General features: G+C 48.4%; 1 protein-coding gene across 1 annotated transcript in view; it reads right to left on the bottom strand.

The window, feature by feature from the left end:
* The window catches only part of LOC146174031 (uncharacterized), a 346,349-nt gene that overhangs the window by 97,576 nt on the left and 234,301 nt on the right, over nt 1-14,472 (bottom strand). The window contains exon 4 of the mRNA XM_084583339.1: nt 2,227-2,512. Coding sequence (XP_084439465.1) covers nt 2,227-2,512 — 286 coding nt within the window. The remainder of the gene's footprint in view (nt 1-2,226; nt 2,513-14,472) is intronic.

Raw genomic sequence — 14,472 nt, 5'->3', positions numbered from 1 at the left:
AATAATACAAAGAAAAAGAAATATTTCTCAGTTTGTGTCCGATTCCAATGCACACATTTTTCAGACACGTGTTGGCTACTATTTTCGCGATGTTATTTTACTCGGACGTAAATTTCTTGTCACTGCCGAGACATATTTTTTCCTCTTGCATGAAACACGAGAACATTTCGCGCATACATTGAGATGCTAATATAGCTTTAGGTGTTCATCTTTATGAAAGGCTCAAGCAAGCAAGCAGTGCGAAAAGATTAGAGCAAGCGGTACGTTTTCATTGGTCACATCTACTAGAACAGCACGCACTAAGTGGAGGACGAATTTAAAAGGTAAAAAAATATTTGGAGGATAATTAAAATCCGCCTTTAAGGATAACACGTGTGTTTAAAGGTAACAGTGTATGGTGCTTGGCGGCTACTCCCACCTCGTCCAGTTTGTTTCTATTGCGGCATCCGCGGTCATGTTACATGCACGTGTCTGTCGCCGACGCTTGCGAGATGAGCGTGCAAGCTACGGGTACGTCCGACGTGATGATGGGTACCAGTTTCCTCCTCACCAGTCTTGTGAGTGAGTGAGTGAAAAACTTTATTGAGTAGATTTAAGGGAGGGAGGTGTGTAGGTGGGGTCCCTAGTCCGGGGACACCAGCGGCTGCCGCTGCGCGTGTCACGAGGGCCCGTTGGGCCTCTAGTCCAGAGCTGGATAGGGCAGCCTCCCACCCCTCAATTGTTGGCACCGCATTCGGGTCATCTGGAGGATTGTGTGGGCAGGTCCACACCATGTTGTGCAGACCTGCCCTCTCCCCAGAATATTTGCATTTGGGGTCGCAGAACCCGGGGTGTATTGTGTTTAAACGGGCTGGTGTGTTATATGTACCTGTCTGTAGGCGTCGTCATCTAACTTCCTCCGCTTTGGAGAGCCTCTTGGATGGGGGTGGATATTTTCTGCGAGAGAGTCTGTAGTGCTGTAACCTCTCCGCATACGTTGCCAGAGAGCCGAGATAGGCGGGTGTGGAGGATGGAGGGGTCGAGTCCCGGGGGAGGAGAGCTCGGGCAGCGGCATGGGCGCACTCGTTCCCTACCACGCCTTGATCTCCCGGTGTCCAGACGAGGCATGTCCAGACGATGAACTCCGTCGCCCCCTATTCCCTTTTGTCACCTTGCCTACAAGACTGCCGTTCAACGAACCACCACCGAATCTCCGTTTTTTTTTTTTGTTTATGGCCACCCCCCCTAGCTTCTCGAGCGAAGCATCTTTCTTCTCAGCTACCACACCTTCAGACGCACCTTCCCACAAAAAACTCGTTTCTCGCATCACTCACAGACATGAGCTTGCCCGCCTCCAAACTGAAGCCATTCAAGTTTCCAGAAAAATGTACCCGAACGCTTAGGCATAACGTGTCCTACTCGACGTTCGAGAGCTCCGAAAAGTTGATCTTCACACCTGAAATGAGCCGCCCTGATTGGCAGCTCTTCCCAACTTTGTCGCAGCATACCATCTCGTTACGTCGCACAACCCACCGACCAATAAGCGCTCACTCATGGCACCTGCAAACTATCACCTTAGAGTGACATGCTCGTGATTTTTTCGCTTACAACGCTACGCCGACAATGCCGACGCCGGAGTATCTGGGACACGCAGGCCGTTAACACTATCCTTTATATGAAGGCACAAATTAGGGTTTATAAATTAAGCCCATGGCAAAATTAATGTGCGCTGGGAGCCGTGGACGACCACCGTTAACGCTGTCACGTGATACCTCGAAAGACAAGATTTAAATGTCTCCCAATTTGTGTGTCCATTATTGCGTTATACTAGGCTGCAAAGTCATGTGAGTACGGTTCTTGATTGTCTACGTTGGTCTACGTTGAGTTCAAACGTTCACCTTGGTGGCAACAGCGTAAGCGTTATGGACCCATGAAGAGATCTTCAGTTATGTAGCAACAATGCGGTAAGTCGGTCTTTTAGTCCAAAGCTGTCTCGCAAACACTTGAGGCAGCCTGCCAAAGTAAGACATGCGGTAATGGGGAGAGCGCAATCTTGGTGACCTGTTGAAGTTGTTCCAACGGAGTGCTGCAGTGGCAACGAGTAGACAGATAAAGAGCTGCGAAGGCAATCTTCCCAGTGTGAAACACAGTGTGTCAATAGCCATTCCGAGCCCGGCAGAGTGAGGAAGGTGAATGACGCGACCTGAGACTCCGACGAAAGGGAGTAGAACCGGATAGAGCACTTGCCTGCGGAAGATGCGCTTCCCTTCGTCGTTTGTCTTGTCCAGAATGCGTTCGACGATGAGCTGGCCGAGCAAGGGCGCGGTGAGTCCCGGCTCCAGGAAGAGCACGCAGTGGGCCACGTGGAAGTTGAACTCGGTGTCGTGCAGCCAGTAGGTGTCCATGGGCGACACGAACCGCTTGTCGTCCTCGCACAGCACGCCTTCCCGGGCCGAGGCGCACGAGGTGCCCGCGTGGCGCAACACCACCGCCACCGGGAGCAGTGACAGCAGCAGAAGCACCAGCGGCAGCCCTGCAATACAGGGCCGGCGATTCAAGCGGTATATCGCTATAGCATCATCCCACGCACCAAATACACACACATAGTTTCCGCATGTTCAAGCAGAGCAGAGGTTCCAAGAAATGCCTCCATTCGTTAGGAAATCCCGTTCATATTAAAAGGTAATATTTTGTCCTAAACAAGGCTACAATTCACATTCAGAGGTGACGTTGAGCGGTACATATTGACATGTTGCTTAGCCAACTTGCCTGCGGAGAGCAGGCAACACAACACAAGCGCTGCTTGATGCTTTCAGGACGACGTGGATAGAGACGATAGAAAGCGTCGCTCGTATTATGTTCTTTTATAGTTCATCAATTGAGCATCGCTTCTGGGAAGACCTGCTTTAGATGTTTGCACATTACAATACTTTCTTTTTAGCACAAATGTGGAGAAATCGCCAGCGAAGTGAATGTAAAGCTAACCCCGACACCGGCAACGAAGGAGCCCAGTTGGTGAGAAAACAACAGCTGCTTATATTCTACGGACTATGAACCCACCACGGCTCACGGGATGTGCAGCCAAAAAAAATAAAAATGTAGATAAAGGGCAAAGCAGATATTCAGACATTGCACTAGTTGAAAAAAAGCGAACTGGGCCTTCAGCAACGCCGACAACCGTCCAGCACTCCTGAAGGAAGAAGAAAGGGTGACAAAGGCATGAGAAAAGACAGGGCTCTGGTAGCTGTAACATACATCTTTATTTAGGGGTGGTGGGAGAAAAATAGGGGGAGTAGTAATCCAAAGCCCGGTGGAGGACGCTGCTGTTGCGTTCCGGGGAGCCAGCCACTGGTGGAACCCGGGCAGCGGTCCTCCGGGGCGGCATTGTGTTCATCAACGCAGAGATGGGGGACATGAGGCAAAGGATAACTGACTTGACTGACCCACACCATATTGGAGAAAGTAGCACGGTCAATGTTATGAGGGCAACAATGGGATGAGAGGGCAGAATGCCAAAGACTGAGAATAGAAGGGCTAAGAAACGATTTAGTTTGAAGGCGGCGATAGATGAGTGCCTTTGAGGTGGAGACGATGAGAGATAATTGTGGATACGCGGTGCAGCAAGGCAGTGTGTAGTGTTTCATAAGGTATGTGTTGGAAGTGAGCGGAGAAGGAATACATGCTTATTGATTTGTTCAGAGACTGAACAGGACAGTTTATGATGGAAAGATGACATCGAAAGCGAAAGAGTTTGGAACAAAGCCGCAGGTGGTGTTGAGCAGCGGAACGCGATAACTACAGGAATGTATACGGCGCGGACATTCGGCTCCTGGGCACATGCTTGTGGCATCAATCTTGTCTGCCGAACCCGGATTTCAATGAATGTGAACAGCAGAATTGCCTGCGTGCGAAGGACGTCGAAAGCTTACAGCACGCGCTTTCTCGGCATTAAATTTATTTTTACTAACCGCGCATCCCTAAACAGTACCATCTAGCATACATGGCAAAATTACTTTTGAAAAAGAATTAAATTACATTACTAATTTGCAGAAAATCCCAAAAATAAATAAATTACATTACTAATTACTTTACAGAAATCCCAAAAAAGTAATTAAATTACATTACTCATTACTCTTCCCCAAAAGTAATGAAATTACATCACAGTCACTTCTACTGAGTAATTCAATTACTTTTAAATTACTTTCTAGTTTCCATCCATGCAAAACCTAAGTAAAGCTAGTAAACTAAGCAAAACCTTGCTCTCCAGACGCAAAGCACACACATTCTTTCGTCTTGCCGCCAAATTCCGTCCCAGAGAGCTATTCCTTCTCTCCTTCCTACAGCCCTTGCCATTACAAACACAAAACAACCGCAAAAAAAAACAAAAAAAAAACAGACGCATGGTCGAACGGTCGTGAAATGACCGGCGAACCCAACATCTTGCTGGCCCGGTGCTGTCTCCGCCATGTTAGGGCCCGAAGAAGCCAGGTTATTTATTACTTCCTCAGTCCCAAGAATCGACATCGGCACCTTGTGCTCACTGCTCAGTAATGCTCAAGCCGCGGTGGCTCACGCCATAGACCCGCCCACCATCTATCCCCCCCCCCCCCTATCCTCTCTCGCCCCGTGGTGACGAGTGTAACCAGGCACCACTGTGCCCTAGCCGACGCAACAGGGAGTGCCACTGCGCCGCGCTCCCAACTAGTTGTCAACTTTAGCCTTCTTGCACCATCTCTCTCTTCGACATTCCCTTAATGCCTTGTATCCTTCTGCTCGGCTGTCACTAACCCTGCTACATACGAGGTCTCAGACGCCCTGTTCTGCTCAACTCTGTCTCCTTTTGCCGATCCGTTAGGCTGGCTTCGGCTTGCCGCACGTCGCTCCAGCTTTTGCGGCACTCTACTTTGTTGTCTATTGAAGGAGTAATGGCGCACGTTAGTAAAAGTAATTTCGAAAGGAATTAATTACTTTTGCTGCAAAATTACTACCAATAACTAATTCATTACATTACTAATTTACCAACCCGAAAAAGTAATCCATTACATTACAAATTACCCTAAAATAATTAAATTACAGTAATTTAATTACTGTAATTCAGTTACTGCCATTTCTGCCATCTAGGCGATTGGCATCAGTGGTGACATCGCAATATTGTTTTCAGGTCATCTGGTAACCTTCAACCTTTCCCAGCTAACTGTCGCAGGCAGGAAACAGTTTCATATTTCGCCGCCATAATATGTCTAGTTCATTTTCTTGCAGCATTAGTAATCTTATAATTTCAAATCTGCGCAGTCAGAGTTAGCTGCTGACAACTGCGCACGTGCGTGGCGCTTCACATTGGCGGCAACCAGTGAATAGTTAATACTGGCCTAAACCTTCGAGGGTGCTGCAGGTCTTAACTTACGAAATCATTCCAGCCGTGCAACTACTGGACTGTTACTCAGATAATGATGCCTCGGGAGCTTGCCAAGGCTTGCTTCCGTTATCGGTAGCAGCCCTAAATTTTTTCTCCGGTAAACTACCGGCGTCGTCGTTCTGTAGTGCACCTAAAAGCGCCAGAACAATCTTGCCCCAACTTTCTCTGTGCCGTTTGCTCAACGTTTGGCTTTCACTCGAAAGAAGCTCTACATTAGTGCTCAGAGGGTGTCTTTTAGTGCCTATTTCGCGAATGCCTTGGTCGCAGCCTCTATCCTGAGTGCGGCCTCAATTGGCTTGCAGGTCCTAGCGCTGCGTACTGGCTACTAAGGAGATTTTCGCCTGTACTGCCGCAGATCGAACTGCAGTTTTTGCACCTGAACCGATTTGCTTCAGTGGCTTCGGCACAGAGCGTTATGTTTTAACGCTTACATCCTTTTGCACTTACCTCCGCGGCACAAAATACAGGGTTGCGTTGACGGGATCGGCGTTTTCGCTTCTGCTCTTGCGCTGAATATATTTCATTTGGATCTGAATATCTTATTTGGTCTATACTACTACAAGATAAATCATCAGAGATGGGTTGATTGAGCGCTATTCGTGCTGCGGTTGTCCATTGCCGACTGGCATAGGCTCACGAACGCTACAGCCACGCAAGGAAGAAATCAAAATCTGATATTACCGGTCAGAATTCAGGCAGAGAATGCAAATAAACAATTCCAGAAGGCGAAAGTACACCTAGCTGTCCGTATCCAGAACACTTGTGCACTCTTCATTGCTGCTCGCTATTTCTGCACATGATGTGGAAGTTGAGCGGCCTGCATGAAATGCCCTCACGCATGACGTCATTCCATGATGATCAATCGACGTGTTATGCCACTCGTTCCCGTGGTGGCCGCGTTCGCTTTGGTGGAGACGGCATCGGAGTGCTCGTGACGGAGGAAGAAGCTTAAGGAAGGTTAAAGCTACAAACTTACGCTCATTTTACAGGACAAGTATGGTGCTGGGCATTCGCTATGGACTGCAAAAGCTGTTGAGCTCGAGCCCGGGTCACATTCGCTGCCAATCTATTTCGATGTCTATCATGCCTCCCAGGCTGGCCGCACGCTACGCGGCCGTTCACAATGGCGAGTAGTTTACTACATCTATTGTGCTGCCGGCTGCGGTCGATAGGTCGAGGTAAATAGCGACTTCTTTGGGACTTTCCGCACGCAACGGATCGATCAAAGTGATTCTCGGCGGTGGGAACGCGCCTCAAGGTGGTGGTGGTGTGGTGGTGTGTGAGGTTTAACGTCCCAAAGCGACTCAGGCTATGAGAGACGCCGTAGTGAAGGACTCCACAAATTTCGACCACCTGGGGTTCCTTAACGTGCACTGACTTAACGTGCACTAACGCTTTTCGCCTCCATCGAAAAGCGGCCGCGGCGCCTCAAGGGTGCGTTCACAAGGGACAGCCGCGGCGAGGGGCCGCTGATCGAGAACAATGGCCCCTGGGAAGGTCGTTACTTGCAGTCGAATTGGGAAGTCGACGCGGCCTGACAAGCAGACTTGCCAGCGTCTGATGTCCGAGCAGCGGCTAAAGCGCATTTTTGCAAGAACCCGTATATACCGAAGAACGCACTGTATACGAGCCTGGAGCAGTTGAAGACGCTTATCCCGCTTTCGCCCCCTCCCCCCCCCCCCTCCGATAAAAAACGAACAGACGCTTGAGGTGAACGATGCCCTTAGCGTGTGCCTGTTCCAAGCTCTACAACTCAGGTCACGGTCCAGACGCGTCGTCTTGAGATGCACAATAACGCAGGCCGCTATTAAGGAAAGACCAATGTGAACAAATCGGCATGGTGCTACCCAATGCTCCACGACACGGCCGAATTTTATGAAGTCATACTGTGCCGGAGTTCCCGGGTTCGAATCCGACCACAGCGGCTGTGTTTCGTTGGAGGCGAAACGAAGTGGCGTCTGTATGCTGTGCGATGTCACCGCACGTTAAAGATCCCCAGGTAGTCGAAATTACTCCGTAGCCCTCCACTATGGCTCCCCTTTCTCTCTTTCCACTCTCCTCCCATTTTCCTCCCTTCCCTTACGGCGCGGTTCAAATGCAAACAGAGCAAGTATGACAGATACTGCGTGAACCCTTCCTATGAACCAACCAACCGAAACGCGTCGACGACAGTCACTCAGAATGCGATAGCCCATTATCTGGGGTCAACCGTTGCGGCGATCATCGCGAATCGCGTGCAACCGAAGGCAAAACACGAGATGTCAGTCAGCGGAAACACGCTGACGGTACTGTACGCACACTGAGGAGCGAGGCATCAATCCCTTGATCAGCATGAAACGTTCACGGTTTTGCTGGTGATGTGAGTAGTACGCCTAGAGCGAGGTCTGGGAAGATCACAGGTATAGATTCTCCTTTTCCTCAAATAGAAAAAAAAATAAAGCAGCAGCAGTAACAAACACAGTAACTTTGTAGCAAAACAACTTTAGTGTGTAGGGAGCGGTGTTTGGAATTGTGGATGTCACCGGAATGTTTAGAAATAGTAGGTACGGGTGCAGCATGTCTGTTGAGTTTATGACACTGCATTTGCAATAGATCCACATATAGCTACCATGTTCGGATCAGTCATTGCTCACTGACCAGTAAGCGTCGTCATGACGTCACGTTATTTTGACCAACCAGTGAAGTCATCCGTTCTGACTACTCACGGTGAAGCGTTACTTCTTATGTGCCCCGCCAGTGACATCTGCGCCGCATAGTGTCAACCACTGGCGATGCGAAACAAGCACTTAACCGACCCATGCCCATGCCAGAGAGAAGTCAACGCCGCTTGCGGCGGGGGCTAGCCAGCCACCAAATTTTTATCTGCTGTAGGCCGTCATTGCACCCGCCACCACTCAGGTGGTGGACGACGGCTGTTGCGGCGCACGTCTTTCTCTCCCTGTTCTCTTTCTTTCTTCTCTATTTTCTCTCTTCCGGGGTGGTGCAGTGGTAAGACGCCCGACTACTGTGGCGGAGTACCCGGGTTCGAACCCGACCTTGGCGGCTGCGTTTCTAGGAAGGCAAAACGAAGAGGCGTCCGTGTGCTGTGCGATGTCAGCGCACGTTAAAGATCCCCAGGTGGTCGAAATTACTCTGTAGCCCTCCACTATGGCTCCTCCCTCTCTCTTTCCACTTTCACTCCAACCTTCCTCCCTTCCCTTACGGCGCGGTTGCGGTGTCCACAGACAACAAGTGAGACAGTTAGCGCGCTTTTCCCTTCCTATAAATAAATAAATAAATCTGTTCGCACGAGGCAGCGGAGGTGGCTCAGCTACAGAGCCAGTAGCAGGTCCGTGCATTTTCGTTTCCTTCTTTCTACAGCCACAACAACAACAACGCCAACGAGATCTTGCCCCAGACGCATGCTGCGTACACATTAAGACGGAAAGATGAGCTTTGCCGATCGCCCAAAGTGAAGGGAGACAGATGGTAAAGGAAAGCGACTCTATAGAATGCAATTCTGGCCAAGATGGCAGTAGAAGCCTACCGTGTGGGTATATTTTGGGGGCATAAGACACGGTTCGGTGTGCGCTTGAGAGAAGATAGTGCTTAGAAAACGTTTTAGTAGACACTATACATCGACATGGGTGATGACGAATGACGAAAACTGAAAATGTACACGGTTAACAAGCGACACTGCAAATAGCATACCATATGCAGAGGACATACATCAAAATTCCCTATTTACATTCCGAAAAAAAAATATTAATTGACTGATTGTAATGATATATACAGTTTTGAATGACACTGCAAATGAAATTATACAGTGTACAATAATTTGAAAATAAATATAGGTACAAACATATACAGCAATCACATACACAGTGTGTATTACACATGTGTTTTGGGATATATACAGCTGTGAACTGACAGATATTTACATTATATTACATGTACCAAGGTGGACTGAAAACCACCCGGACACGTCCATTCGACACGGAAACAAAAGGACAAGACTATCGGCGAAGGAACTCTCGCTCCCCAAATTAGAAAATTTCCACAGCCTGAAAGCTTACTATCTCGTTTCGCATACGCGCCAGAACAGGGAAAAGCACACGTCGGCACCCGGTTTGAGGCGACAGCCTCACAACGATTGCGCCATAACGCGAACGCGCCAGCTACAATCAGCAATCGTGCGAAGCGACCACGAGGACATCAGCCATTTATCTGAAATCGATTGACGGAAAGACTTCTGAAATCGGACTGAACTACCCTCCAAAAGATACGACCAACGACGTATTGCTGGGCCATGCGACGATTAGATTCTTGAAGTGGGCAATTGGGGCACTGCGCTGTCCGCACAATGCCCCATCTTTGCAGCCGGTCTCGTGTGGGCAAAACCTCCTACTCCAAGAGCCACATAATGTCACGTAAATGCCCTGGCAGAAACGATGCTGCGAGTGCATGATAACCAAGAAATGGAATCCGCCCTTCGCCTGCGTTCAAGCACTAGCGGAAGAAGTAAGGTTCCCATAGACTCAACTACTCTGTTCGCCGAGATGTCTAAATCCGGGCAGACATGGCGGGCGTGGCGCTGAAAGGCCAAATAAAAAACGAATAAAAAACCAGTATCCGGAAAGCCTGTGGACCCCTGTTGAGCGGTATATCAAGGACTAGCTTCCTAACACTTGTGCCTAAAAAATAGTAGGCGAGTACCTGCGCTGGGCACTCATCTCCTTGCAGCAAACGAAGGAGGCAGCGCAGAGCCAGCAGCCGGTAGCAGACAGAGAAAGAAGGGAAGGCGAACCCACCCTTCAAACGCGGCTGGCCGAGTGCCGCACGGCATACCAGTTTCGTGCGCACTGCCCCAAAAAGTGAGCTGATAACAGACTGAAGGGAACGTTAAACCCTGAGAGGAGGATACGTTACATGTGCGAGGTACCATATTCGGCCGCAGAAAACAGAGTGGGCAAGGCAGCGTTACTCCAGAATGGGTAGTTCAAAAGCACTAGCCGTTGCCACCTTGCTGCGCACTTCGTCTAAGACGGAAAACCACAACAAAGATGCTATCCTACATGCGTCATAACAAATGCCAAGCATGCGGATTATGTCGCTATGTGTAATTTTTACAGCACCATTGAGGCGTGCTTGTGGCCTGCCAATTAAAAGATATTTGCTTTCGCCGAAATTCCGAGCAGCCCCAGACACCTTGCCGTATCTGACACCCTGGGAGAGGGAGGCCACGGATACACTGGTCTGTAATGACGGCCCTAAAAGAATCTGAGAGCGAACAAAAGACGAACACGCATGTAGCTACCCTGTTAATTTCTCTCCAATTTTTCTTCTTGCGTTTTAAGCTCCATTTTGAAACGTATTTTGTAGAACGGGTTAGCCCATGTATGCTCGGCTTGTGTATTATGCATTCCCTTTCTGCAATTGTGCCGTCAAAGCACTGCGTGCAATGCAAATAAATAACAAAATAAATGAAAAACGCTTTCGGGAGTGGTGCATTTTGGAGGCTCCTGTGTTATAGATGAGATGAACTCATTGGGCAGTGAGTGCGTGTCGGGAGTGTTCCGAAGAGGGAAGCAGTAAAAAATGCGGCGCGCTCCCCAGGAACGCACGTGCTTCTATAAATAGCCGGCAAACTATATACCTGGAAGGTGTCGTGAAACACGCTGACATGAGTTTAAACGTTTGGTATGAACGGGCCGCGAAGAACAATGCACTGGAATCAACCTGGGGTGATTCGCAAGCCATTAGTAAGCAATTTTCAAATAAAAAGAACAATGGTGAGACGCTTAAGTTCCTTCTTTAAGGATGTGTCCGAACAATGTTAAATGCTCCCGCTCATGATTCCCCTTGCTTCGTTCGCGAACACTCATCCTAGCGCTCACTTATTAGCTTATCCCGTAATGATTGATTTATTTATAGGAAGGGAAAGGCGCGGTAACTGTCTCACCTGTTTTCTGTGGACACCTCCACCGCGCCGTAAGGGAAGGGAGGAAGACGGCGGGAAAGTGGAAAGAGAGAAAGAGGAGCCGTAGTGGAGGGCTGCGTAGTAATTTCAACCACCTGGGGATCTTTAACGTGAGCTGACATCGCACAGCATGTGACAGATGAGTGCTCTCCCCTGACGGGGCTGGTACAAGTGGGTTACCGCCGCTTGCGGCGGGGGCTAGCCTGGCACCAAATTTTTTATCTGTTGTAGGCCGTCATTGCACACGCCACCGCTGGTGGTGGACGACGGCTTTGGTTCCGGCGCGCGTCTTTCTCTTCCTCTTTCCTTTCTTTCTTCTCTATTTTCTCTTCTGTCTGCACGAGGCAGCGGAGGTAGCTCAGCTACAGAGCCAGTAGCAGGCCCGTGCATTTTCTTTTCCTTCTTCCTACAGCCACAACAACAATAGTGTGACTTTTTGACCTCAATTGAAAAGGTCATGAAAAGTCTTTAAGCACATGTTGAGCGCTGAGCACTCCCTTTTGGCAGATGTCGATGTAGTGTTATTATAATAGTGTCCTACGCCGATCACATGACCGGCTCAAGCAGCTTTTAAGTAAAAACATGCAAAAACTCAAGGCAGGTACAATCTGAGCGAAGTGGGATCGATGTCAGCCGGCTTCAAATTAGTTCTTTATAAATGAAACCAGGCGATAATCAAAGATAGTTTACTTATTCCTTCCTTCCAGAACTAAACTAAATTACCTTCGCAACATTCACACGCTGTTTGTGCGTAATGGTTAAAGTGAACGAAAACAGCGCTGTAGTGCTGACTGCCTTTTGCCCATACCTAAGAACGACTATAAAGTCTAGACGTACAGCTTTGTGGCAAACTGGGTTGCAACAACCCTGGCAACGGGCGCGCATCCATATGTCTGCCTTAAGCAAAGTGGTGGCACGTGACGTTTACGTCATGGGATGTTGACGCGATTCGACATGCGATGGTCTCGCGACCACGTCGCGCTCGACTACTGTTCCCAAGGATGCGGGATCAAATCCCGGCCTCGGCGGCCGCTTTTCTATGGAGGCGAAAAGCAAGGTGCCCATGTGCTGTGCGATGTCAGTGCACAGTAAAGATTCCCAAGAGGTCAAAATTTCCAGTGCCCTCCACTACGGCGTCTCTCATAGCCTGAGTCGCTTTGGGACGTTAAACCCCACAAACCAAACCAACCAACGTAGCCTAATCAGCTTGGTAGGGTGCCTTGAATTAGCATTCGCTGCAAATCGCCTTTAAATGGAAACACTTTCGTGAAGCTTACGTTCTCGCCTAAGACGATAACTGGCGATGTATCAAGAGAAGAAAGGCCATTAACTGAATATCTGATCAGCTAATTGGCTATTGAATGGACCACATGCACTCTCAGAATAGACACACGGCTCAAGGCTCCGGCGGGATAACCGTGTACCTTGCTATCGGCCATACTGTTGCGAGCTTCGAAGCCAAAACATGGAACAATTGTACTAAAATTGATGGCTGCTCGGAAAAGCACCGCGCCATCGCCAAATCGATCAAGGAGAATCGGGTGCTTTTTCTGTCACGAACCAGACTCCTATTGAGTACGTCTATATCGATTGCTGAGGAGCTCTGCTATTTTGGGAATCGATGCAGTGAACAAAAAATAATGCTGACGTTGTATGAAATTAGATTACTGAAGCTGGAATCGGACGTTTACGAACGCGACGTTTTCTGAACGACACATTATTTTGCTAAGCAGCATGGATCTAAGAAATTGTGATCCAAATGTGCGACCTGCGCGCATCTAAAACAAATCGAGGTTGAATTCAGTGAAGTGTATCGAACGCATGTATCGAGGACACAGTTCTTAAATTGCAGAAGGTTGCGCTCTTCGATACGATTCAGATTTCCCTCCTCTCTGAGCAAAACACTCGTCAAAAACTAGTTTTTAGAAAAAGTGTCGAAGGTGTTTCCGCGGTGACTGTAAATTTTCAACTCTGTTAAACCCACGCCCTCACTGAAATGGCTAACGCAGAAAAAGACCAGGACTGCAAAGTAGGTTAGTTTACGGGGTTTAACGTCCCAAAGCACCTGGGGTTTTTTAACGTGCACTGACGTCCCACAGCACTAGAAAGTGAACTTTTCTATCGCAAATCGACGGCCAAGTAGCAGCCACGCGAATGTCTGAATCCCGCCATGGACAATAGCATATGATAACGAATCGGGCTCGAGCTGGAAGTATACGACTCCTGCCAGGAAATATGCCTGTAAAAAGCTGTTTTCAACTTAGTAATACTACTATGCAAAAGCCCGTTTACAATGCGGTTCACGAATCGGACTCGAGCTGGAAGTAGACAACTCTTGCCAGGAAATATGCCTGTACAGCTGTTTTCACCTTTGTAATACTACTACTGCAAAAAGGCCCGTTTACAATGCGGTTCACGAATCGGACTCGAGCTGGAAGTAGACAGCTCCTGCCAGGAAATATGCCTGTAAAGCTGTTTTCACCTTTGTTGAACTACTACTGCAAAAAAGCCCGTCTACAATGCGGTTCACGAATCGGACTCGAGCTGGAAGTACATGAGTCTTGCCAGGAAATAATGCCGGGATAATGAAGCATAAGGCATTGTGGGGATACAATATGTATGAGGTTTTGAGGGGTATTTGGAAAGGAATTATGGTGCCCGGACTTACTTTCGGAAATGCGGTTTTGTGCCTAAAATCAGAGGTACAGTCGACATTAGAAATAAATCAGAGATCCGTTGGACGATCAGCACTAGGTGCCCACGGCAAAACTACAAATGAGGCGGTACAGGGAGGTATGGGCTGGGCATCTTTCGAAGTACGGGAAGCTCAGAGTAAAATATTATATGAGGAACGCCTGAGGAAATTTGACAGTAACAGATGGGCAGCTAAAGTATTTAAATACCTGTACTTAAAAAGCGTTGACTCACAATGGAGGAAAAGAACTAGGAAACTAACTAGTAAGTATGCTAGTAACAAGGACGGAGAAATAAAGAGCATTAAGCAACAGGTGAAAAACACAGAAGGTAAAAATTGGATAAATTCGATGGAAAAGAAACAGAGTGTAGAATTATACCGAAAGTGGGAAATGCAGATCAGGAAGGAAGATTTCTTTGATAA

This window comes from Amblyomma maculatum, chromosome 11 (assembly GCF_055883805.1).
Source record: "Amblyomma maculatum isolate TAMU_Amacu chromosome 11, ASM5588380v1, whole genome shotgun sequence".
Classification (NCBI taxonomy): Eukaryota; Metazoa; Arthropoda; class Arachnida; order Ixodida; family Ixodidae; genus Amblyomma; species Amblyomma maculatum.
The sequence above is the reverse complement of the archived record's forward strand: the minus strand, read 5'-3'. Positions and strand labels throughout refer to the sequence as shown.